At 37.8% G+C, this 26,862-nt stretch overlaps 5 protein-coding genes across 5 annotated transcripts; 1 reads left to right on the top strand and 4 right to left on the bottom strand.

Moving 5' to 3' along the window:
- Positions 1 to 355: 355 nt before the first annotated feature.
- LOC103148557 (nociceptin receptor-like) lies at positions 356 to 1,356 on the bottom strand. The gene has a single exon (XM_007567382.2). The coding sequence runs from the start codon at positions 1,310 to 1,312 to the stop codon at positions 389 to 391; it is 924 nt and encodes a 307-aa protein (XP_007567444.2). The 5' UTR covers positions 1,313 to 1,356; the 3' UTR covers positions 356 to 388.
- Positions 1,357 to 6,153: 4,797 nt separating this feature from the next.
- Positions 6,154 to 7,243, bottom strand: LOC103148556 (mu-type opioid receptor-like). The gene has a single exon (XM_007567381.2). The coding sequence runs from the start codon at positions 7,078 to 7,080 to the stop codon at positions 6,154 to 6,156; it is 927 nt and encodes a 308-aa protein (XP_007567443.1). The 5' UTR covers positions 7,081 to 7,243.
- A 2,383-nt stretch (positions 7,244 to 9,626) lies between these two features.
- On the bottom strand, positions 9,627 to 10,736 carry LOC103148555 (mu-type opioid receptor-like). The gene is given in 1 exon segment (XM_007567380.2): positions 9,627 to 10,736. A coding segment is annotated over 1 exon segment (930 nt). The 3' UTR covers positions 9,627 to 9,806.
- A 4,896-nt stretch (positions 10,737 to 15,632) lies between these two features.
- On the bottom strand, positions 15,633 to 16,758 carry LOC103148554 (olfactory receptor 51V1-like). The gene has a single exon (XM_007567379.2). The coding sequence runs from the start codon at positions 16,619 to 16,621 to the stop codon at positions 15,689 to 15,691; it is 933 nt and encodes a 310-aa protein (XP_007567441.1). The 5' UTR covers positions 16,622 to 16,758; the 3' UTR covers positions 15,633 to 15,688.
- A 4,892-nt stretch (positions 16,759 to 21,650) lies between these two features.
- Positions 21,651 to 24,915, top strand: LOC103148514 (diablo homolog, mitochondrial-like). Its single transcript, XM_007567320.2, has 6 exons — positions 21,651 to 21,759; positions 22,026 to 22,143; positions 22,218 to 22,340; positions 23,588 to 23,698; positions 23,810 to 23,906; positions 24,165 to 24,915. Exons 1-6 carry the CDS (start codon positions 21,716 to 21,718, stop codon positions 24,371 to 24,373), a joined length of 702 nt encoding a protein of 233 aa, XP_007567382.1. The 5' UTR covers positions 21,651 to 21,715; the 3' UTR covers positions 24,374 to 24,915.
- The last annotated feature ends 1,947 nt before the right edge of the window (positions 24,916 to 26,862 follow it).

Raw genomic sequence — 26,862 nt, 5'->3', positions numbered from 1 at the left:
TAAAGAAAAGACAGAGTGAACCTTATCATCATAACTTTAATCTGCAAGATTTGTGTCGAAGTTTACCAAGATTAAGAAATATACAGTTTTTTTTATACAAAAGAGATTACAGTGCATTCTCAGTCATATTTTCCTACAATGTTTTCCTTTTAACAAGAAAAATTTCAGGCATTGGAAAAAAATATAAAACAAGGTAAAACATTATTAGAAGTTACAACAAATCTTTTGTTTTGTTCTTTTGTTTTTTTTTGTTTTGTTTTTTTTTAAAAAAAGACATCACATTTGTGTTAAACATAATTTTTTACAAAGGATGCTTTAAATATGAATAGAGTAAAAATGACTTTCTGTGCTTACTTTCACACTTTGTACTCATTATCCTTAGTACCATTTAGAATGTGTTTTTTGTATCAAATCTGAGGCAAATATTGTTTTTAAGTGCAAGAAAAAAAAATTCATCCCTGAGCCCATAAATCAGAGGACTCAGACATCTCGGTGCGAGACTGAATAATAAGTAGTTACAGTATCGGATGTCCATGAACAAATTAACATCAGCTTTAAGTGCAGCAGCTTCAGTGAACGGGCTCCACAGCTGGATGAGGCAGAGCAGCAGCTGGAAGGTGTGAAGAATCACCGTTCTCATTCCTCTCTGTGTCGACTGTTTATTCTCTCCAGATGCAGCTTTGGCCACTTTGACAATCTGAATATAGCAGAAAACTATGATTATGCACATGATCAAAAAGTAAAACTGACTTATAGCAGACCTAAAGTGGCGCTGCCACGGTTGCAAAAGGAACATCTCCACTGAACACAATGCCTTTTGTTGGTAGAGATCAAAAGAAGCTGTTGCACAGAATATAGAGAGAATCAGTAAACAGGGAACGGAGCTGATGCCGTGAATGACGAGGATGCAGTGCATTGACCTGCGTGTGGAGCAGAGCTCCGAGTGCCGCAGTGGCAGGCAAATGGCCACATAACGCTCCAGGGTCATAGCTGTCAGAGTCACAGGTGTGGCCATAACATAGAGCAATGTGACAATGGAAATGACGGTACACAACCAGACCTGTATGGTGAACTGAAGAAAGTTTACAACCACCATAAGATTAGAAAGTATAAGTACAAAGCTGTCTGACATCAACATCACAGCAAACAAAATGTACCGAGCGCTGGTGTGGAAGCACTCCTTTTTGAAAAACGTCACAATGAGCAACATGTTGATGCACAGAAACATAACCACCAAAATCTGAACAAGCAAAACACGGAAGCTTATCTGTTGCTGGAAAGAGCCAACAGCAACAGAGCTGTTATTAGACATTTTTCTGTTAAAGAAAATAAAATGATTTAGTCAATTGATGCAACAACTCATTGAGTGCATTGTGTTAAAATAATAAACCGCAACAACAACAAAAATTGAATTATTTCAATAAAATACAAAGTATAAGTCCAATGAAGGCGCTCAGATGAAATACAGCAATTTAATAACCTCTGGTTCTGTTCCAATGCAAATAGTTTTAAACAGCCTGGTCACAAAGATCTCCTTGTATGAAGGCTTTAAATACAAGACATCCAAGAGCAATATCTAATGAAAGTTAACTCTGTGGTGTCGTCATCGCCACTTGCTGTTTGTGCACCTCAGTTGTTCTCAAGAGGGAACAGAAGAAAAAACAAAAATCAGGATATTCATTTCAAATTTGATTGTAAGAAAATACTGTAAGAAAAGACTTTTGGTATTTTTTTGATTAAAAAAATGTGTATTAGTGATTTTTCTAAAAGAAAAAGTCAAGTGGATACCAACTTGGTTAAATAAGGTTTTTTTATAGCCTGCCAGAGAAATGACATGGGCCAGCTGTGTTGAAACCATTTGTAATTGGTTAAGTCAAGGTTTGCCTATCATACTTTAAGCCAGCTGAAGAAAGAGAGGCAAGTCCAAGAATAACAGAGTTTCTTTTTGAATCTGTGTCTTTAACTCCATTAAGTAGTGAGAACCATGGTAACAGGTAAAAAGCCTATACTTTGTATGGAGCTTTATCTTGTCTGGAGGATTCCAAAGCACCGTACACAACATTCAGAACTATTCAGTCATTGACACACACGCACAGTGGCCCCATGTTTTCGGTACGAGTATGGATACCACCATAGCTCATTCTCCGCAGGCTGAGTTGTACCTGTTCAACACCTTTTGGAACCCGTAGCTATCAAAGATGCACAGAGGCTCCCAGAAACGACCACAGCTGTTGCTTCAGTGAGCCAATGGCAGGAGAAACCCAGTCCGACATCAACATCACACCTACACTCAAACACTCAGGGGCAGAAATCGTTTATCATAAACTCTTGACATGGAAATAGCAGGATGGATCTTGTTCTGTTCCTTGACCCCCTAACCAAGGAGTTTGTCCTGCAACATGTGGGTCGCCGGGTTGATCCACCAAGTGTAGCCACATGTTGCACTTGGGCTGTGGCTGTGATCCACTAGCTTGCCATCATCGATATGCAAATGTGTGCGTGAATGGGAATGACTGATTTCACTGTAAAGTGTCCTTGAGTGAATATAAGTCTGATGTCATTTCATTTCTTTTAAAACATGCAGGACAGTGGTTGGCCCTTGACCACCAGGGTTGGGATCCACTGGGTTAGACAAACAACCTCCATCATCTGTCTTTGTGACATTGTGTGACTCGCTGCAGCTGCCTGCAAAGGTGAGTACAACTTTGGCTCTTCCTCTCTTTGAAGACTCTAGTACTTGCTCTTACAAGTCAAGGTTTGCCTACTATCATACTTTAAGCCAGCAGCGCCACATGAGTTGCCACACAAACCCAGTAAACAGTGGAAATATAGATTGACCAGTCATTTAAAGTTTTTTAAACTTTAGGGTTCAGTATTTTAACTATTGAGTCTTCAATGGCCAGAAGTTTCAATTCATGTATTTATATAGCACCAATTCACAGCAAATGTTGTTTCAAGGCACCTGAAAAAAAATAATTTCTATTAAATCGTACATAGATTCCAATTGATCCTAGTTATTAAACAATTAATTATTCATAGTAGTGCTTTGTGTTTCCATCTTCCATGATCCACGTTTCTGTGTATTTATTTAAGGTTTTTCTGTGTTCAGTTTCTGTCCTGTGAGTCTCTGTTTCTGCGTCTTCCCCGCTGATTGATCCCTGTGTCTCATTCCTGTGATTACCCTCCCAGTGTATTTAGTCCCACCTGTTGTCTGTGTTCCTCGTCAGTTCCTCATCTAACGTCATGTGTACGTCACTGTCAAGTCCTGTGTTGGCATAGCTCTCACTTCAGTCCTCAGTCTTTTCCGTTGCTACCGGTATTTAGCTGTGTGCTATCTTTCTGCCGTGCTGCCTGATCGGGACTGTTTTGAGCGTCTTCATTAAATTCATCATTTTCTTCTTCAAATTGAGTCTCTGCATCTCTCCTCACACCCCTCACTCGCCGTTCATGACACCATCTAAGGAAGCCCAGCAGATTGCATCGAGTCATTGACTTGCAGTATATTCACCCTCCTCAACCAGCTTGTATCGCTTGCATTGTGTCGTTAGCTTTACAGCAATCTCTCAAACTGAGCATGGATAAAGAGACCAGTTAATAATCAGCAGCAATTTTGGGAGATGGGTGACTGGCTGATTTTTACATGTGAAGCCAATCTTATCCACTGATATTATTTACCTCAGCAAACGTCTAAAAAATCACCCACTGTCCTCTTCTGCTGTACTGTGAGAGAGATTTGACTGATAGATCAGCCCACTGGCTCAGGTCTGCATGTTTGCAGTTAATAGTTGTTACCAACTAAGCAATATTCCTGCTCTATATAGAGCAATTAAATATATCTAATGACATTTCAGATAAAAATATTATTATATATGGTATTGACTGAAAATGGCAATCAGTGCATCCCTGTGTGTGTATGTGTGTGTGCACGTGTGTGTGTGTATATATATACATATATATATGTTTCTGTGTTCAGTTTCTGTCCTGTGAGTCTCTGTTTCTGCGTCTGATATATATCAGTGACATGTGGTCAGGGGAGGCAGGTGAGGCAGAGCCTCATCTGTCATCATGGAAAAATAATATATAATAATAAAACCATTTATATTGCTATTTTCACCCTGTGGTTTGTACTATAAAGTATCTATTTTTTACTTAGCTTAACCAATTCTGATTATTTTTGTCTTCAAAATCGCTGGATTTTCGCATTTTTCCATTCAAATGCTCAGAAGCGAAGCCGGTGAGGCAGCAGCGAGCTGAGCCTCACCTGGGATTGCGCAACCTCTCGCTAACTGCACTGGCTGCCATTCTATGGGAGCATGCTCCTCCTGCCTGTACGCCGGCAATAAAATGGCTAAAAAACATTTAATATATGGACTGATTTTCCATAATTTAGCTTATGTATATAATGTACAGTGTTTTTTGTCACTAACTGTGTGTATCGTGTTTTGTGTGCGGAGGAGCGATCAGAAACGGGAGAGAACAGATTCGAGGTGAGGCAGGCAGTTCTCTTGCCTCATGGCAGGGGGTGCTCATGATCCCAGATATTGTGATTCCACAATTGCAGAATAAGACACAGTGAGCTAGCCATGGAGCTAGCCATGCAGTAAATAAGTAAAGTACAGCGATATATTTGTTTTCTCATATCTTCCGACATCAACATGAAAGACTACATCTCTACACTTAAACAGTTTTCTAAACTGGATTTTCAATTGAAACAGGAGATAATAACTAAAGGAAGACCAACCGGAGCTGAAAGTTTTGCTTCGAGACAGTTTGATGATTCTCAAACGGAGTAGAAAAGACATGCCAAGGAGAGACTTGGCTTTGGATGAACGGATATATTTGTGCAGAATTAGCGGTGCATGGATTTCATTGATAAGTAAAGGTAAGACAGCAATAAGATGTTTGTTTTTTTTTTATTAAATGTGCGTTTTGTGGGCTACAGTTTGTATGTCTAAATAATTCAGTAGAATAGAGCGGTAGCTAATCTACCACAGCAATTTTTTATTAATAAAACATTAAGCCTAAAACGTACTACAACAACAGACTAAATGTTCTGTTCTGTGTGCAAAATTCTTATAGATCACTTTGCTGTGGATCATACCACGAAATCAATACCTACATTTCTAAGTTTCACTGAGTTAACGCGGCTATGGATGACATGTAAAAGGTTAGTCTTTTTGCCCCCCAGCGTTGTACGCCTGCGCGAAATTTCCGTACGTCCAATAACGTGCATGGTGTCTATGTCAGTGCCTCACCAGCAATGAACCTCACTGCATGTCACTGATATATATATACATATATATATATATATATATATATATATATATATATATGTATGTATGTATGTATGTATGTATATGCACTGCTTTGTGTTTCTAATATATACTATCAAAAAGGTCAAAGATTATAAATATTTTTTTCAGGATGCATGTATATGTGTAGTGTTAAGATAATTATTCACTGTAGATTTCAAACAGATGTTTTTAAAAACCTCTTAAAAACAGAAATTAATTTTATGATATGGAAACGTGTCCAGCTAATATTGCACATCTGAAAAAAAAACACACTGCACATGGTGGGAAAATATTAACAAAAGATATAACCAATCCTTCAAAAAAAATTGCTTCAAGTTTGCGTCATGCGTGTTCACTGTCAGAGGGACTCTTCTTTAAACAATAAAAAATGGTGCTAAGCCAAACAAGAAGGATTACATTTGTCCAAAATTTCCTAATTTTATATTTCACATATGGAAAAAATATGCTGATAAGCATCCTAATTGTTTCAAGTGTGCTTCTTGATTGATTCTAATAAAAAGTTGCTTAAACTGCGATAAATATAAAATAAGAGGCTGATCACATAAATTGAATGGAAGAGAGGATGTGTATGAAATCATGACTTCTAAATGTTCATCAGTTTGTGTGTCTGAGCAATACTCTTAAAAAAAAAACTAAAAAATAACCAACAATGTCTGACTTAAAATGTTTATAGGGCAGAGGGCACAAAGTGTTTCTTGTATCTATTCCACGAAAAATCATCCAAAAAAAGATTTATTTTCAATTTTATTTAAAATATTTGTACAAGTATAAGCAAAGATGATCAGTTGTAGTATATACCCCGTCACTAACATGAATCAGACATAAATATATGCTTTCCTCAACATGATGGCTGTTTCTTGTACAAACCACAGAGAGCATAGTAACTGACCGCCTGAAAAAATAAATCATCCCTGAGACCATAGATCAGAGGACTCAAGCATCTGGGAGCTATAATAAAAGTTATGTAATTGAAGTACCTTACATTAATAAATAACATGAAATCAACCTGAAGCACAGCAGCTTCAATGAAGGGACACCACAGCTGGATGAGACAGAGCAGCAGCTGGAAAGCATGGAGAATCACAGTTCTGAGGCCTTTCCACGTCGACTTTTTATTCTGCCCTGATGCGACTTTGGCCACCTTCATGATCTGAATGTAGCTGAACACAATCACAACGCACATGATCAGGAAGTAAAACTGACTGATGGCCGATCGCAGGTGACCCTGCCATCTGTACAGGATGAACATCTCCACGGAGCATATCCGGCCTGCGGTGTAGAAAGAAAGAGCAGAGGACGCGAAAAATATAGAGATGATAACAACACAGGGCACGGAGCTGAGACTGTGGATAATGAGGACAAGATGGAGGGTGGTGCGGGTGGTGCACAGCTCCGCGTGCCGCAGGGGCATGCAGATTGCCACGTAACGCTCCAGGACCATCGCAGTGAGCGTGAACGGTGTAACAAATGTGTACACCGACAAAACAATGTAGATAATAAGACACAGCCACATCTGGATGGTTAAACCAAAGTAGCTCAGTATGAGCAGCACGTCTGTCATTATCAGAAACAGGCAGTCAGAGAACAGTGAAACGGCAAATAAGACGTAGCGCGTGGTGGTGTAAAAGTAATCTTTCAGAAAAAAAGTTGTGATCAGGAAAAGGTTTATGCAGAGAAAAACACATACTAAAGCCTGAACTAAAATGACTTTGTAGTTAATGTTTATGGAATAAGCTTGCTCTGTAAGTGAGTTATTGGATGCCATGTAAGCAAAAAAACAGACATATATCAAACAGTAGATCTAAACATAAAGGTGATGCTGCCTTGTTTTATAATCTTTTTTGAGAGATAAGCTAAAACAGATGTTTATATTTTCTTTGCTGCAGATGAAATAGTCACAAATATGTTCATTGCACCCAGTCAACAACCGTCTGAGCACAACATACCCCCTGATGTCTTCAGTCGAGTCTGGTGGAGTCGTCTGAGAGAGCAGCAGAAACTCTTTATAGGAGAAGTTCAGATAACAGGGACCTCGTGACCTCAGTGGTACAACGTGTTCTCACAGCGCCGCCTTTCACGTTCACATTGCAACTCATAATGATAAACTAAATTTAGCAAAAAAATAATAATAAAAATGCTCACGTTCACACAGTCAGGTCTTATCCTTAGCGCCATTGTTTAAAACTAGATGCCGACATTATGCACCTCTTTACAAAATATGTGCTATTTTCAACTGTAGAGCACTGTTGCCCTTTGTAAAAAAAAAGTGACTCATATTTGAATAAAACTAAATAGCAAAATAATATGTTGATAGTTGAACATAAAAAGTTGCCAAATGTTGATGAACTCCATCAAGAACTTAAGCCCAGTCACCATCACTGGCTGTTCACAGCTTCAAAATACTTTGATTGGTCAAAATGGGTCCTTCCTTCTGTCACCCACTTCTACAGTATCTCCTCTTTTGGACTGCAGTAATGACGTGAAGATTATTGTCAGCATTGGAGTCCATTTCAAACTTATTTCATGATTGGTAAACCCTGGAGGAAGGTATTTCTGAGCAGCTTTGACTCTTTTTAGTATGTAAGTATCCAGGTGAAAGGATAACCTTCAAACCATTAACTAATGTAGCTAACTTTTTCAATTATTTTAGTGGCCTTGCTTAATCATTGTGGAAGACCTTCAACATGACAACTCCCAAGACAAAGGTTAAGTTTTATTCAACCAAGAAAAAACTAATTTGAGATTAATAAGGGAGAGCAAATAAGGAAACTAAAGATGCTTTTCCACTGGCAAGTTGCGCACTAACCGGTTAATGTTCAATTCGTGTCTACCCCAGGTAGTGAGCTTTTCCATTATATGCTCTGTTCCTTGTTATTGTGGGCGGTCCATAAGCAGCAGCAGCTGTGGTCAACTCTCTGCTAATGTTTGCAGCAACACTCAGTGATGGAGAACCTTCAAGTTGTGGTTCTGATGGACTCAATTAAACTGTGGAGATTATGGAAAGGTTTCCCATCTTATTTGTGAATAAACCTATCAATTGAACTGATTGTAGATGTCGCATGATTATATGAAATACACAGTGATATCCATCCTGTGATCCAGTTTGAGAACTAAGAAGTCAGAAATGAAGGAGACAGCATGGTCCCCCTTACTGTTAGCCCAATGGCCTCCTGGTGAGAAAAAGAAGAAAACAAAAACATTTACAAATTTATACTTTTTCAACATAAAACGAAAAAATTCCAAGATAATTTTCCTTTGAAGCTCTACCATAATCAAAATGTTTTTAAAAACCGACTTGTAGCAGCGAGTATTGATAGAACCCTGTAACAAGCTTTAAAATATGAATGAGTTGGTCACTCTAGATCAGTGTTTCTCAAACCTTTTGCGGTACTCTGCTCAGTTTTTCAAATCACTAACCTTCGTACATCCCAGTGGTGCCTCCAGATTGTAGAGATTATCCCTTTTCCATTTAGGTTCTTACAGTATGAGGTTCAAGAAGAGTCAATGAGTTGAATTTATGAATTTCATTTATTGAGATTAAATGCAGAGCTGGTCCATTGTCATGCTTTTGGGCTAACACAGCAAAATGGCCTCTAAAAACAGTTTCTGTTTCCTTTTGTGGGTCTCTATCTAAGCTACGCCCTAAAGGGTTTGTCACTTCCGTTAACCTTAGCTAAGAGAGTGTGCACTAAGTGTGTGCGTGTGTGTATACATGAGTATGCAAGCAGCTAAAAAAGATAGAGGAAAACAGAATTATTTATTCCCAACAAAACCCATATTGTCTTATAAAAATTCATGGCTAGCCCAAACATAATGATAAAGATTTGCTATACATATAAATAGAATTACATTCTGGCACTTTACTTTTTAAAATGTGCAACATTTTGGATTTAGGCAATGCAGTCAAATGTTGCAAACCAATAGCCACGCATAAACTTTTTTTAATCCAAAGGAAAAGTAAAATTCACATCCCAAGTTAATATTATAGTTCCAGTGTTTCACACTGTCGGAGCAATGAATGCTATCAGCTGTCAATTAAATAGTTTCGGTGTTGTACCCTTCTCATTCCTCTGTTAGTACCATCCTGAAGTAGTTAGGAAAATCAGGCTGTGCCGGCTCTGCTAATGGAAAATGAATCTGGCCAAAGTGGACTGAACCAAATCAGTTAGAGGAATAATGGAAAAGCGCCTTGAGAAAATTAATTTCAGTTTAACAAAGAATGATTAGACACAAGGAAGAAATAAAACTAGAATCACTAAAAAACTTAACTAAGTTAAGCTATAACAAGGCTGATCTGAGCAAGGACAGAGACTAAGGAACACAGAATAATTAAACTAGAATCAATATATCAAACCCCAAAACAACTCAAAACAACACAGTACCTGAAACGTACCAACAACTCCACTGACACACCAGGTAAAATATTTGAACATTTATTTTTTATGAATCACATTCACATCTATGTTCAATAAATTTCAGCTTCTTCTGTTGTTATCGTTTTACTGTGTCTATAAATGGACAGCAGAACACGTAATGCTTCAGAGCAACTAAAAACACCTCGTCCCTGAGGCCGTAGATAAGAGGACTCAGACACCGTGGAACAAGATTTAAACAAATGTAATTAAAATATCTAACTTTTACATATAAATTAAGATCAATCTGAAGCACAGCAGCTTCAATGAAGGGCGCCAACAACTGGATGAGACAGAGAAACAGCTGGACAGCATGGAGGATCACGGTCCTGAGTCCTTTTCGTGTCAACTCTTTGTTTTCTCCTGATGCAGCTTTGGCGACTTTCATTATTTGAACATAGGAAAAAGCGATGAGGATTCACATGATCAGGAAGTAAAACTGACTGACCGCAGACCTAACATGATTCTGCCACCTGTACAAAATGAACACTTCTGCAGTGCATAGTGCATATTGTTTAAAGAAGCTCACAGTGACTGAAGAAAAAAAGATTAAAAGAACCACAATGAAGGGTATGATGCTGAGGCTGTGAATGATGAGGATGCCCTGCAGGGCTCTGGCTGCAGTGCACAGCTCTGCATGACGCAGTGGCAGGCAGATAGCCACATAGCGCTCCAGGCTCATCGCTGTCAGAGTCAGAGGAGTGACATAATTATACATAGATGACAGAATGAAAAAGAAAAGGCACGACCATGTTTGTAAAGGGACAGAAAAATAGACAAAGAGCAGCAACAGATTTGTCATTATTAAATTGATGCAATCAGAAAATAATGCATTGGCAAACAAAATATAGCGCATGTTTGTGTAGAAGATTTCCTTCATAAAAAATGTTAAAATTAGCATCAAGTTAATGCAAAGAAGAACAGCAACCAACACTTGAACAAAAATCACTTGGTCATTAATCAGTCGACCTGAAGGTTTACCAGCATAAAGAGAACTGTTGTTAGTCATTGAAATGATACATTCAAATGCAGAAATACTATTAAAAAATAATTTACAAGATGTCAGATTCCTGAATCAAAATATCCTCAATACTTTGTTAGTGACCTTAAAATTTCTCTTAATAACCTTTAAACTTACTCTGATTAGCACAAAGACATTTTTAAGGTATTTGATGTCAACTTATCTTTCATAGAGACCATCTGCAACACTTTTCAACTTTAATGTGGCATAAAGGCTCATTGTGAGCACAAATGCCCTCCTTTGAGCTGTCTCTGTCTCTTAAACTTATATAATCATCCAGCTCACTCGTGGAAACAATGTTGTCATAATAACACACCTCTGAGCTGTCTGATCATGAGGTAATTGGAAAGTACTGTAAAACCTTTACTGACAAGATTAATCCATGGAGTTTCAACCACAGTGTAAAGAAACACTAAATGCAAAAAAGAAGTTTCTTAAATTGTTTGTGTGCTATTGTCTTTTTCTAGAAGTGATTGAATAGGAACGGGTCCCAGGACTGAATCCTGGGGTACATCTATTTGAGGCCAGCTGCACCAAACTCACTATGACTGATTTTTATCAACCCCCCAACAGGAATGCAGTCCAATATTTGGTGGGCGTGGCCTAATTCCTCCACCACACTCCCAAAAATTGAAAACAAAAATCAGCCCCAAGCCAAGTTTTGGCCTACAATCATGAAATTTGGTACACATGTATCTTGACAGGACTCACAAAAGAGTCTCTTGGAGCCATGGTCCAAACCCCGCAGGAAATCGGCCATTTTGGATCAAAGCCACTATTTTGTTTCACATGTTGTATCTGAACAAACTCCTCCTATAGCTTTGGAGATGCAGGCGTCAGAATCAGTCAGCACAGTCCTTAGACATTGAAGATCAAACATTATCAAATTCCTTTGGCTAGATCAAAGTATATGGATATGGCAAAGCTTCAAATCTTACCATTTGCCTTAAAATATATAGGTGGTATAACATTCACACATGGGCTCCCAACTGCCTCAGACTTTGTCTGTCATAACCAACCAGCACTGATCAAATTCACATCGTCAGTTGGTGACATCACCATTGCCCTGTACCCTTTGAAAAGGAAGTCACCTGTTTTCTTACTGGTTCACTTCTGTTGACTCTATGATTCATACAGATTTGAACCTGTGTTTAATGACGTAGAACAACATAATGTTGAATCATCTCAATACTAGCTGATGCCTGAACCATGTGTGCATGGGTGAATATGGCCAATTCCAATCCCTCGCCGTTTGCATATGGTTGGCTCTAAATCACACATCATCCGATTTGCACCAAACTGGATGTAAATGACCGTGGTGAACCTCTGAAGATGCCAATATGGGAATTTGACTCCAGTGCTCCCCCGGGTTATTGGAATAGTTATATCTCCATGATACAATTCAAATCTGCACCAGATTTTTGGTGTGTCATTAGGGAGCACTGCTAAACACATTGGTGTGCACCGCCTAGCGGACCGATGCAGGAACTGCATGAGAGAGTTGACGATGAGTGGGTGATATTGCTGAAGCTCCCACAGTCGTCACGAGGCCGGAGTGGCGCGGAGCTGTGAGGGCCTTCAATGCTGCCTGTAGCCTTACTTTCATGTTGTCTTTCTATAGATACATTGTAACATGTCTGTGTTAAACCCAGTCTCTCTTTTAGAAAAAGCAAGTGAATGATCTACTGCTAGGAAAAATTTCATTCTATAGACATCTTTTAGGGATTTCTGCAAAGTCAACAACACAAAGCAACTGTCCACTGTCAATTGTATATGTAATATGTAATTACAGCTATTATACCATAAGTTCCAAACACAGAATTACAGCAACACCACAAGAAATAACGTGTATTTGTGTTATTTGAAGTCTCTCAGGTTTGCTGTATTTTTCTTCTTTCATGTTATGCATAGAACCTGAGCAAGAGTTGTTTTGTGTCAGGTTTATTTTGCTTTTGATTGCACTGTTTGTGTGTACAGCTATGGGAAGCACAAATGGATAGAGAGAATAATGTTGCAATAATGTTATTTTTATTCGATTTTTTTTCTTTTTGATTTTGGGTGCATTAGAGAACACAGAAAAGACAACAGTTGAAAATATCTTTAGTGTGACGTTACTTTTATTTCCCCCAATTAAAAAAAAACTAAGATAGGTGTGTTTTTTAACTACTAGATATTGTGCAACTAAAATGTCATGTCCGTTTCTCTACCCTATCACATTCCTAGCAAGTGCTCACAAATGAAACATTGGAAAAATAAAACTACTCTATAATATGCATGGTATCCTACAAAAATGTCAAAATTAAATTTTAATTTTGATACACAACTCACGTTTCTTTACTTTGAACGATACAAACATTAAGTTTCCACACATAAAGATTCTAAAGACAAAATATGGTGTTTTTAATTATTGAATTCAAAGGTTTCATATTTAAACAGGTCGGTTGAAATGTTTGAAGTTGAACACATACACTAGATATGAACTTTGCTCTTAGCTTCATTACTTTTGGACATTTTCCATCCACAGTTTTCTGGAGGAAAGCATAGATGTTTGTCATAGCACTATCATAACGAACAGAAATATGGGGAAGTTTAATTAGTTTAATTTCTGCCAAGGATGTGGTCACTCTGCAGGGGATGAGCTTCTTGTCCAACACAGTGTAGCATGGCCTGACCATCTTTTAGTTGGTTCCAGATACAAGGAGGTATGACTGACATCGCTTTTTCTTGGACACAAGATCATCACAACCCTTACATGACTGCAACAAGAAACCACATACTGCCTATGGAGATTTTGCCTAGTGTACTTTGCAACAAAATGTCAAGTTATCCAGTAATTACCTTGTGAAACACAAGATGCTCCATGGCCTCTTGGAACACCACCGATCTTCAGCACTTCTGTCGTTGCAGGCTGAGGTGGCAGAATACGCAGCAGCCACAAGAATGTCCAACTCTGGCTAAACTGACAAAACAAAGCAAAAAAAAATATCTTAGCCAGTCTCCCATGTCCTGATGGCATGACAACCAGATGACTGAAATACGGTTCAGTCAATACCTGGTTGGTCATCCAATGATTCATCTGCATCCTGGTTCCTGGCAGATAATGGAGTAACTGTCAGGCTCTCAGTTTCTCATAACACTTTTACTTTGAAGGATGTATGTCACATCTTCCACAGTAGACCTCTCTGGTCCAAAGCCCAGTTTAAAATCTTGTATTTGCAGCAATAATGTGACATTGCATAGCTACTTTTAATCATTTCCAAGTGTGTGACAATCACAAGCAGCTGTGCATACCAGCCTCTAATTATATATGTATTTACAGACAGACAGACATACTTAAAATTCAGCATCTTACAAAGTTTGAATATTGTGAAAAGGTTAGATATTGAAGATACCTGGAGTCACACTATAATTAGCTAATGAACTCAAAACATCTGCAAAGGGCTTTAAAATGCCTCTCAGTCTAGTTTTGTAGGCTACACAATCATGGGGAAGACTGCTGACTTGGTGTCAATGGTCTAAAATATGACCATTGACACCTTGCGCAAGGAGGGCAGGTCACAAAAGGTCATTGCTAAAGAGGCTGGCTGTTCACAGAGCTCTGTGTCCAAGCACATTCATAGAGAAGCAACAGGAAGGAAAATTTTGTAGTAGAAAAAAAACGTGTACAAGCAATCAGGATAACCACACCCTGAGAATTGTGAAACAAAACTCATTGAAAAATGTGCATAAAATTCACTAAAAGTGGACTGCTGCTGGAGTCAGTGATTCAAGAACCACTAGTTGTATTCAAGACACTGGTTCCAGGTGTCGGATTCCAAGCCACTCTTGAATGAGAGATGACATCAGAAGCATCTCGACTGGGCTGAAGACAAACAGGACTGGTTTGAGATGTCAGGTCATCTCCTGGTGTTGGTCCACTGTGTTTTCTGAGATCAAAGGTCAGTGCAGCCATCTACCAGGACGTTTTAGAACATTTTATGCTTCTGGATACTTTATGGAGATTCAGATTTAATTTTCCAACAGGAGTTAGCATTCACACACAGAGCCAAAGCTACCACTACCTGGTTTAAGAACCATGGTAAATGAACTGAAATAGCGTTTTTCCAGTCATTTTGACCACTCAAAGCACTTTACATTAGAGTCATATTCACCCATTCGTACATCGGTAGGCAATTTGGGGTTAAGTGCCTTGCCCAAGGGGAATTATTGACATCCCCGTGATATTCTACTTTCATGGCCAGTACCTGTATGTTCTACCCAGATGACTTAGTTTTAGTTTCACACTGTCCACATTCTGAAAAAAGAAAAATGCACCTGTTGCTATCCAAATATTAAATGGTTAATTCAAAAAATAATCAACAGGCCAGCCCTTCACTGCATTGGTGTTTGGTCAAGCAGAAGGAACTAAACTTTTCTCATGTTGATGTTAGAAGCAACTTTTTACCATCCTTTGCAACAAATGATCCAGTAATCACTGAAGGAATAAGATGTCATTGCATTTTAGGCAATAAAGTGTGTATTTTCTTACTTAAAAAAGGAAATGAATAATTTATTGATATGCATTTTCTAATGTATTCCTAATATTGTCTGAAATGAGCTAGTGATTAAATGAAAAAGAAACATAAAATGTGCTTTTTAAAAAAAATCTGATTAATCAATTATTCATTAGAAAAATTATTAAAACCTAAAATAATTGCGAGCTGCAGCCCTAACATTCAGTGATGTTTCTTTGCTTCGAACCGCACAAAGTTTTCACACATACAGATTCAAAAGACAGAGGAACTGTCATGCTTTTTAATGATCAATTCATAAAGAAATTCAGACGTTTCATGTTTACGTTTCGGTTGAAATGTTTTTTTTTGTTTTTTTTTGTTTTTTACATCATTGCATATTATACATCTTTAAAACACATTTCTAGACAAAGATTTGCTGTTCCAGAATCACAGTTTTAACATGTTGGCCTTGAATGGGCAGCAGAACAGCCAGTGTTTCAGCGCAAGTAGAAACACTTCGTCTCTGAGGCCGTAGATAAGAGGACTCAGGCATCGAGGAGAAAGAATAAACAGAATATAGTTAATGTATCTGACATTTCTAAATACATTGAAATTAATCTCAAGAATAGCAGCTTCAATGAAGGGGGTCCACAGGTGGATGAGACAGAGAAACAGCTGGAAAGCATGGAGGATCACAGTTCTGAGTCCTTTTTGTGTCGACTCTTTGTTGTTTCCAGATGCAGCTTTGGCCACTTTTATTATTTGAACATAGGAGAAAGCGATGAGGATACACATGATCAGGAAGTAAAACTGACTGACCGCAGACCTAACATGACCCTGCCACCTGTGCAAAGTTAAAGATTCCACAGAGCAGATGATGTGTTGTGTGAAGAAGCTAAAGGTGACTGAAGAAAGCAACATAAAAAAAATCACAATGTAGGGAATAAAGCTGAGGCTGTGAATGATGAGGACACTCTGCAGGGCTCTGGCTGTGCTGCACAGCTCTGCATGACGCAGTGGCATGCAGATAGCCACATAGCGCTCCAGGCTCATCGCTGTCAGAGTCAGAGGAGTGACATGATTATACATATATGACAGGAGGAAAAGGAAAAGGCACGACCATGTTTGTATAGGGACAGCAAAATAGCTCAAGATCAGCAACAGATTTGATATGATTAAATATACACAATCAGAAAATAGTGTGGTGACAAATAAAATGTAGCGCATGTTTGTGTAGAAGATTTCCTTAGTAAAAAATGTTGCAATCAGCATGGAGTTAATGCAAAGAAAAATACCCACCAGAATCTGTACAATTATCACCTGGTCATTAATTTTTCGCTTTGAAATTTGACCACCAACAACAGAGGTGTTGTTACTCATTTCAGTGCTAAATACAGAAAAACTCTCAGAACCTTAAATCATTTTTTTAACTCACTCTGATTAGAACAAAGTACATTTGCAGTGTTCTAAGACACCAAATCATTTCTTAAACAGTTCCTTTCCAACTCTGATGTGGCTTCATGGCTCATTGTGAGCACAAATGCTCTCTGAACATTCTTTGTAAACCTTGATATGCACATAGGAATCACGTGAAAACAACGTCGTCATGGCAACACACCTCTGGAGTTCATCATCATCACACAACGGCAATCATCATGACGGAAATCATTTTTAGCTTTTTTTCAACATTAGAGTTAAAAGCTTAGCATTTTGTTGGATTTCACCTACAATGCAATGAAAACTTAATGCATTTAAAGAGTTAAAGAGAGAGACGAATCACTGCTACTGAATGGTGTGCTGTCATATCTTTAGCACTGAACCTAATTAACATGCCTGATGCACACATTTATTTACAAACTGTCAGATCCTGGTTGTTAGTTGTTGATTCAAAACAACTACCAACATTTTAGTTGTTTTGCCATTTTGATTATTTGATTCAGCTCTTTCTATGATTAGATCAGCCCTATTTCTGGTTTTGGGACAACGGCGTCAACGGTGGTAAGAATTCATCCCTAAATCTGTGGTTTCCCCTGCGACAGACTGGCGACCTGTCCAGGGTGTAGCCCGCCTCTCGCCCGAAACGTTCACTAGAGAAAGGCACCAGCACCCCACCCAACCCCACTAGGGACAAGGGTGTACAGAAAATGGATGGATGGATGGATGGAATCAGTGGGTTGCTAGTTGGATTCCCACTGCATTGGCCTCTGTTGGTGAAGTGTCCTTCAGCAAGACACTTCACTCCCCATGCCTGCTGGTGGTGGTCAGAGGGCCATGTGCTCCTGTGGGGTTTTTTGTATCTTTTTTATTTTAATCTAAAAAAAAAAAATCATATCACAATGTATGATTTTTTAATAATTTTACTTTTACTGCTGCAAATGAACACCTGTGGAAATCAATGTAAATGTGTGGTACAGTAGCTTTTGTTTGCAATTACAGAGGTCAGTCGTTTCCTGTAGTTTCTCACCAGGTTTGCACTGCAGCAGGGATTTTGGCCCTTTCCTTCACAGAGATCGTCTCTAGATCAGTCATGTTTCTGGGCTGTGGCTGAGAAGCACAGAGTTTGAGCTCCCTCCAAATATTTTCTGTAGGGTTTAGATCTGGAGATTGGCTGATTGGCAGGTGTTCAAATACTTATTTGCAGCAGTAACACACAAGTAATACAGTAATTATTTTGAAAAATCATACATTGTGATTTCCGGGTTTTATTATTATTTTTTAGATTATGTCTCTCACAGTGGACATGCACCTAGGATGAAACTTTCAGACCCCTCCATGATTTCTAAGTGGGAGAACTTGCAAAGTCGCAGGGCGTTCAAATACTTATTTTCCTTGCTGTATATAAAGAAAGTCAATATGGATGATGGATAAAGTATATAAACTAAGGTAAAAAATTAAAACAAATTGAGAAAATTAATTGTCCAATAAGTAGGAATTAATATTTGATATAAAGCTTGATATAAAGTCCAAAATAATTCATAAAGGAAATTAATATTGTTTAGTTTTACCAGCATGTTTCATTTGACAAGAAGTAAAATGTATGTTTTTGGTGTGACTGAGAGGGAGACCTGACATTAATCTGATGGAGAATCGTTTAATGGAGCTCCAGATTAGTGTGATGGCAAAGAGGCTTTCCAGCCTGAAAGACACAAAGTGCAAATGCATAAGACTGGTCAGCATAAGACAGGTTTGATTGTGAAACAACCAGTAACGATTTTATTAATATTATTAATAAAATAATAAAGAATTTTTGACATTCTTTATTTTGACAAAATGTAAAAGAAAAATAATAATAATTTACATTTTTTCTTTTTTCTTTTTTTTTTGTTTTTGTTTCTACCTTTGAGGTTTGAGGTCAAGGCTGACCTCAAACCTAACCTTTCACTCTTATTCCCCACTTTGTGTTTATCTGTCACATAAAATCCCAGTGAAATTGGCAAATTGCAGAGAAACTTAAGGTTATGAATACTTTTGCAAGCCACTGTTAAGACAACCAGAAGGTAAACAAAAAATAGTGTATGTGTTTAACTTTGGCTGTGTATTTAGAGTCTTGTACAGTTGTAAAGACTTTAAGGTGTCATGGGGCAGAGTTAGACTCTGAAGATCTTGCTTTGTTTTTCAACCAAAGTTGTTTTTGTCCATGCAATAATGATGATAATAATTAGCCTGTTGACTGTGCTCCTCTGTGTGTTAATAAGCTCCTCTGAAGCTCATTAAAGCGATGCTTAAAGATTGTCATTAATTATTCAAAGAACATCCTGTTTACCATCTCCAAACATGAGAAAAACAACCTGGACATGAATACAAACAAGAACAACTTTGTATGCTTGTAGTGTTTTCATAAAACATATTTTAAACAAAACCTTTGCATTATTGGTCATTTGAACTGATTGAACTTAAAAATAAAAATTAAACATGTTCAAAATGAGAATTTCATTCATTGGTGAAGACAAATAACCATTCTTTTGTTTTTTTTCCAGGTCAGATCAATTAACAAGTATTTTATATATTTTTCTAAAAAATTAATTTGATGCACAAGTTTAATTTTAGTGTGGATTTTCGATTATCCACGAAAAGTGAAATTCAAACATGTTTTGGTTGCATCATGCATTGCCCACACTCCCTGTGTTGATATCTGCCAGTTTCTGGAATTATTCTGGTTGAGATGTTGACTTATTTTAACTAAGCATTTGACTTTTGGGCATAGTCCACAATTTACAGAAGGGTTAATTCAAAGTTTTTGGATTCTGAAAGCTCAATGATAGTTTTCTTTTTCAAACTAACACAAGTGGAGATCTGGATTTGGTATCACTGTTATGCTTAAAGAGGCAATATTATCTAAAATTGAGCTCCAAAAGCTCTAAACATGCTTTAGAGCTTCTGGAGCTCATGTCATAAAGTTGTCATAAAGTTATTCCCTTATCAAAAACATACCTGGAGTGTTGCTTTGATTCTTTCATACATATTTGAGAAATCCTTTACTCTTCCATGGCAACCATTCATTTTGCAAAACACCTGGGTGGACCTAGCTCTGCCTTTAAGGACAAAACTCCTACATAGAGCTACAATTTGCAAGCTTCCAAGCTTCCACTTCACAGAGCAGCTTTCCCCTGTGAACCCCCACTCAACTCCTTCAGACTAGCCAGCAGCAATTAGCAAACACCCGGTTGAACTGCACATCTGCTGAGCTCTTTATAGGAGCTACTTGTCAGTGCAATGCTGGTAAAAAAAAAAAAAAAAAAAAAAAAAAAAAAAAACACATTACTAAAGGGTTAATAAAGGAGCCATCTTGTGATGACTTCCTGAAGTTGGAGTTTCAGAAAGGGCAGGAGTTTTAAAGAGACAGAGGCCCAATTTCAAGGCGTTAAATTACAAAGTCAAATTTCTTTGGTTCTATTAAAACAGACAGTTTAACAGAACTCTACAACCAGCCAAAGTTATTCCAGGAGTTTGTTGATGCCTATGAAACGTTTGCTTTTGTGAAACTTATTATGGGAGATTTAACCAGATATGAGAGAGGGTGTATGTATATATTTGAACCTGTAGCATTGGGTGTTCATTCCAGCCTGGAAATGGAAATCATGAAGAGGCCAAACTGAATATTGCATTCATGCCCCTGATGTAAACAACTCACCGCATCCAGAAACATTTTGCTTGATAAGACGAGCATCTGAATTAAACTCAGTTATTCAACACATCCAGTACTTTTTTTGCGAAACAATAAAACATCGAGGTCACAAGTCTAGATCAAAAGTTTGGTTCTGCTTTCTGTATAAATATTTATTTTATGCAATAAACAACAAAAATTAGCAACCCTATTGAGATCATAAAACAGTAAAAACAATTCAGAGTCAAGGGCATCTTGTGATAAAACTGACATACATTTTTTAGCCAAAGCATGTGCATGTTTCAGACAAATACCTTTAAAAGTTTCTGTTGATTCAAAGGTGCTCCAGCTTCAGTACTTTTTTGGAGTTTGTTCCAGTCTTTTGCTGCTGTGTAATGTAAAATATAATCCTCCATATGTGCATTTTAATTTCAGAACAATGAGCATAATGTTTATGTTCTTATTATTGTACAAATTTCACATTTCAAAGTGTTGGTTTTGCTTTCCGAGTTCTTTTAAAACATTTTGATGAGGGGATAGAAATGTGTTAACAATTGTAAAGTTTTATGTATTGTTCTTAAACTGTTTTATATTAATCACAGCCTTTGAACACTTTGTAAACACACAGAATAGTTAGCTGCTCCATTGTGAAATAAAATAAGCATATTTGCATATATTAGCATATTTTTATACAAAAAAGAGAACATTAGGTCTAGAGATATGTATATTTGGTTCTTTTTCATCTTAATTTTCTCTGACGTTTATTATTCCTTCTTAATGTCTGTATACTGTGGGTGCAAAAATAAGGCCAAATTTCTTGTTTGTTCACGCAATCTCTGTCAATAAAGTTGATTCAGATATGAGGTTTTTATTTTTGTTTGCTTGAAGCAGCAAAACAAAAGAACAAAAAACAGTGAAATGAAAAATCAGTGCTTTGTCCATTTGTTGAGTTTATGCACAGAGCTGAAAATGATTTATTCTGCATCTGAAGAGGTTTTAGCCCCAGTTATGAAATTGATCATATGTGTTATATAGATATATTATGAATTAAGCTCATCTAATGTTACCTGTGTGTATTTCACTTGAACCTTTTAACACCTTGCCGTGAAACTAATGATTTTATCAATAATATTTAAAACATCAATGAAAGAAGAGACATGATTTTATTGTAGCATGATGCCGGTTTACCACACACAAAATGAGCAATCTCAGAGAGACAGAATAAATGATTTGAAGGAGAGGGTTGCATTACAATTAAGAACCACGTGATGGCGACAATGCACCACCCAACGCTGTAAAATGATCAGGAAGAAGACGGGGGGAACCTTTGTTCTGCTGTAGGGCAGAACAGTTTATTGTGGCGGACCAGCATGGCCGCGCTCTGGAGGAGGTCCCTGTATCTCAGTTTCCTCAGGTTGGTCGTGTTTACATTTAGATATTGTGGCACAATCATTAGTTTGTTATTTAATACATGGCACTTCTTTTGATTTATTTATTTTTTGACTTCTTTATGGAAATATGAGCGAATAAACAGCAGTTGTTTGATTGCCCCAATTCTCAGATTTGTTTTGAGATTGTCAGTAGGGCAGCGCCAGTCAACAAGGAAGTTAAATCAGTGTTACTCCCTCGCTGTTTTCTGGTTTATTTATCTGTATATAACTCAATTTTTTTTCTGTTCAGAAATTCCTTTCGATACCTGTCCAAGATAAAACCTGCTGTCCGGAAATCTCCCAGATGGACAAGTGTCCTGGCTTCTCTCGCCGTCGGCGGAAGTCTTTGTGCTGTACCTTTTAAACAGGCGAGTCTGACAGCCGAAAATGTGCATATTTGGAAGTTGAAGCTGCTGTAAACTCATTGAACCCCCTGCTGCAGGTTGAAAACCTCTCTCATGACTCCCTGGTGAGACGAGCAGCCTCTCTGGTGACAGACAGTTCAAGCACTTTTCTCTCTCAGGCCACTCTGGCTCTGACGGATGCCCTTACAGAGTATGCAAAGGTATGGCTCCGTGTTGTGGCTACCATTTCTCCTAACTGTTAGAACTGATTGATACGTTACATGTGCTGAAGCTCTTAATGGACCATAACTAAAAGTTTAACTGAAGATATGTGGTCTTCACCCCCCGCACCCCTTTCTACAGTACAGACTTCTGCTTTATCGCAGCAATAAAAAAAATCTTTGTAACGGCAGTTCAAGTCAAATTACAGACACAATGTCAAGCTGCCTGTATTAACCAGCTGCAGATGAGTACACCTACATAGTTATTTACCGTTTTTAATCTTCGAACGACAAAACGACTCGATTATAATTTTTATTTGAGGTAATTGCAGGGTTTCTGATTAATTAGTTGCAATTAAACCCATTTTAATCTGCAACTTTATCAACAATATAAGTAATATCAATTCAAGATGCTCTTTGCTGATACATTGCTGATAAATAGGCATATTAGCTTAAGAACAAAACTATGTATTATTTTCACAGAATAATTTTTAGGCTATTCAACCAACAGATTGGTGTAAAGTGCTATTCTACAAATTCAGCTTTCCAGTGCTTTAAGAACGTTTGATCATTCACAGAACGTCCTTAGAAATGTGGACTGTAGACGCTGGCACTAGCGTTGGGGACGTCGCTGCTGCTGCTATATGTTTAGCTTTGAGATCTTATTTTAGGCTTGAATCTCTTCGCTGATAGGCTAACTGAAGCTTAGCACAACTTGAAAACAATACATTTTTCCAGCGTCCCTTCAGATCTTCATTTAGAAGCAAAAATGAACACCCAGTCGGCCAAGAGAAGTGGGTTTGTTGTCCGTCGCTGTTGTTTGCAGAGTTTGCCTTGTGCGCCACATGTGCAATTTTTAATATGTCAAATCTATGTAATTAGATTATTGAAATTAACATGTTGAATTTTTGGCACTGCAAAAAAACAAAACAAAAATAAAGGGGGAAAATGACAGATAAAATTACCCAAAAAAGGTGCATATGGACATAAATAAAATCACAAAGCTTTGATTTATTATATTTTCTAATTAAACCAAATAGCTCATTTATGTTATTTACACTAATAATACTTCTCTTGCTCGTAATACCACATTAAGAGTGCAGTCTTCACCAACTAACAACTTACAAGGTCTCTAAATAAATCCCTTCATGTTTCTGAAAATCCTCCAGGTTTTAAATATTTCTCTATAAATGTCTCTTTGCTTTTGAGTGTAAACAGTGAAAATTGTCCCCCTTGCCTCCTCACAGGCTGTGCACACACTCATCGCCCTGCAAAGGCAATATTTAGCTTCCCTGGGGAAACTGAGTCCAGCAGAAGAAGATACGGTCTGGCAGGTGATCATTAGCCAGCGTGCAGAGGTCAGTTTCTGTGTCTCTGTGTCTCTTTCCATGGTTTTTGGTCCATCCCAACTAAAAACCTTAAATCAAAGCAGGCGGCTGTAAATTTCTTCTTGCATCTTTTTGTGGCAGGTTGTCCACAGACAAGACGAACAGAAGCGCTTCGAGCTGACCTGGGTCACCGCCATCAGGCTGTGCGAGGCAGCGGCAGAGGCTGCGTACATATCAGGTGTGTGACTCGAAGTGTTCTTCGCCCGTTCCGTTTCATCTCCCATCTCTCCAGACGGCAGACGGATCGTTTGCCGTCACTCTGTGGGTCCTTTGGGCGAAAACACAAAAGGAGATGACAGACGAGTTGGGCCCGGCTAACAACCCGCTTTTCAAGTCTGAACATATGTTTGACATATGTTTGAGCGTTTTGTACCTATATGTGTGCGTGTGTGTGTGCGCGCGTGTGTGTGTGTATGTGTGTGTGTGTGTTTCTCAGGAGCTGAGAACGCGTCCATCACGGTTAGGACAAACATTCAGCTGGCTCAGTCCCAGGTGGAGGAGGCCCAGAAAATCTCAGTGGATGCAGAAAAGAAGCTGGCAGAGACTAAAGTCATGGAGGTCGAGAGGATGACGCAGCACGCCGCCACCCTCGAGGGGAGTAACGACGAAGAGGAGACACCCGAGGCCTACCTGAGAGAGGACTAAAACACACAATCACCAGATCATTTTACCAAATCTGTACCGACTTCTGTTTGTTTTTTTTTCTTGTCGCGTGAGGTGATGAAAGTTAATTGTTTGTTTGTACTAAAATTTAAAGAAAGCATGAAAATATTGTTTTCTTTTCTTTTTGGAATTCGAACTACATAAGAAGTGTTTTATGCACTACAGAAGCAGAGTCTCACCAATCATTTCGGTTTCATTTCTTGTGAAAATATCTGAGTACGCTTGAAATAATACAAAACTAATTTGCAAGATATAGGAGCTTGTTTTAAATCAATATTTCCTTAATATCAATGAAAAAAGAAATGGTCTCATTTGCAGAGTATTCCATTTACAATAAGATTCTGGTTTTGCAGCGCAACCCAAAGTGTTGTGTTAAACATTTGGTCTTTTGATGTGATTGATTTGATAACTGATCAGGTTGCAAACTGCATTAATGAAGTCTGGTCTCTTAGAGTGACTTACCAACGGGTTTCTGTGTTAATATTTAGTCTGAGTTATTTTAATAAACATAAGATGCAACTAAAGTTATACTTTGCCTTTTGCTTAAACAGATTCTTCAAAGATGAATTCAGTTTATTTCTTGGACTTAAGGCCTTTCTATCTCTCTAGCAACTATTTACTTTTCTAACGAATATTATTATTATTTAGACTAGTGGTGTAACTATAAAGGACATATTTCCTCTTAAAGCACATAGTGCTGTTTTATAACTCATTCTAGTACCTATGTTACCTTCAGTTGTTAAAATGAGATACACCTCTGGAAAAACTGAAGAGCCCACTGCACTGAACCCTTTTAAAACCTCCTGGTTATCCCACTAAATATTGATTTCTGAGCTCTAACTGAGTTCAAAACATTAGTTTTGTTGTTTCTAAGTGAATATGAACGTTCTCATTTTCTATAAATAAATACTACATTTTTGCTCAGAACTTTGGAGACATGTCAGTAGTTCTTAGAATAAAACAACAATGTTAATTTTGCTCAAACACGTATACCTATAAAAAGTAAAATCAGAGAAACTGATAATTTTAAGTGTCCTCTTAATTTTTCCCCAGCGCTGTTTACCAAACACGTCTTTAAATGAAATTTCATTTTGCTTTCTGACACCTTGAAATTGAGTCTCTGTCTCTTTAAGAAGCACCTGCTCTTTCCTACACACCTCATTACAACAATGCTTCTCCTTTTGCCATTTACAGCCGTTGTAAGGAACCTTCCCATAGTTTTATGACATACATCAGAAGGCTCCAGCCAGCAGGATGATGCAGCTGCTTAACGCTGTCGTATCGAAGTGAACCAAAATCTATAAAGAATGTTTCTGAGATCTTGTTGAATTGATGCCATAAAGAATTTGCATTAAATGTTAGGATGATTTTTATTCATCTGTGTCACTCTGTTGGTAATTGATGGGAGTTGGAAAGCTTTTCACATTTGGAATAACTTCTTTTTTTTTTTTTAATTGAAAACAAATGACATCTATGAGATCTGTTATTGGCAGAGACACAACCCCCTCTCTGGTCATTCTGGGTGAATACCCAGTTCAGTCATGGTTGGATCACACCACTGGTTGTGCAACAGCCTCCATGTCAGGCTTCATCTTTTTACATTCACTTCTGTGAGTAAGAAACCACAACCAGTGCAGTTGAATCCAAACATTTGGCCACTATTTATAGATAATGTCCCCAAAACTGAAACTAACAGGACAGGTTTATCTAGAGGACAATTTCTAAAAAAATATTATCATTATTATCTTAATCACTTAGTTTTTTTAATCAGAAACCATTTACGTCTTTTTTGGCACCCAACATGCTTAGTGCTGAACACCACACCCTTTGGCAAGAACCACAGTTTGTAAGTATTTTTGTTGGAGCCGAGGGTTTTTCAGCTCTTGCTTCGGAAGGTTTTTGTAAATTGTTCTGCCACAAAAGTTGTTGGTTTCAGTGAGATAAGCTGCTACATATCCAGGTGCCTCTTTTTGTCTAATGCTATTTAGGTTGATAAGAGCTCCACTGCAGTCAACCACTGCAGTTTATGGTTGCATGTTGAGTCATTTGTTGAAGTTCTCCTTCGGATTTTATGTCTCAAGATTTCTCCAAGTTTCAGATTATTATCAGCTGAATAAGGTTGACGGTTGAAATCTCTTTTAGTCAAATGTGTTTTTTCTGTCTTATCAATCTAACCCACATTCTTTCTGGACTTTGTTTTGGTTCTTTCAAAAAATAAACATGAAAATACTTTTCTAAACTCTACTGATATGTTCTCTTTATTTGTGCTAACTACTAAAAGCAATGAAATGACAATTATGAATAAACCAAAATCTGCGTCAGCTAATAGTTCCAAATAATGTCACAGAACTGGGATCTGCTCTAAAAAGATTTTTAAAATCTTAAACTCGTTTCTATTCATTTGTATAAATACTCAAGTAGGTTTATTTGTTCAGCGTTCACATGATGAAATATTTTTTGATTAATCCCGC

The sequence above is a fragment of the Poecilia formosa genome, unplaced genomic scaffold, assembly GCF_000485575.1.
Source record: "Poecilia formosa unplaced genomic scaffold, Poecilia_formosa-5.1.2 Scaffold207, whole genome shotgun sequence".
NCBI classification, from domain to species: domain Eukaryota; kingdom Metazoa; phylum Chordata; class Actinopteri; order Cyprinodontiformes; family Poeciliidae; genus Poecilia; species Poecilia formosa.
This window is presented reverse-complemented; position numbering and strand designations above follow the sequence as displayed.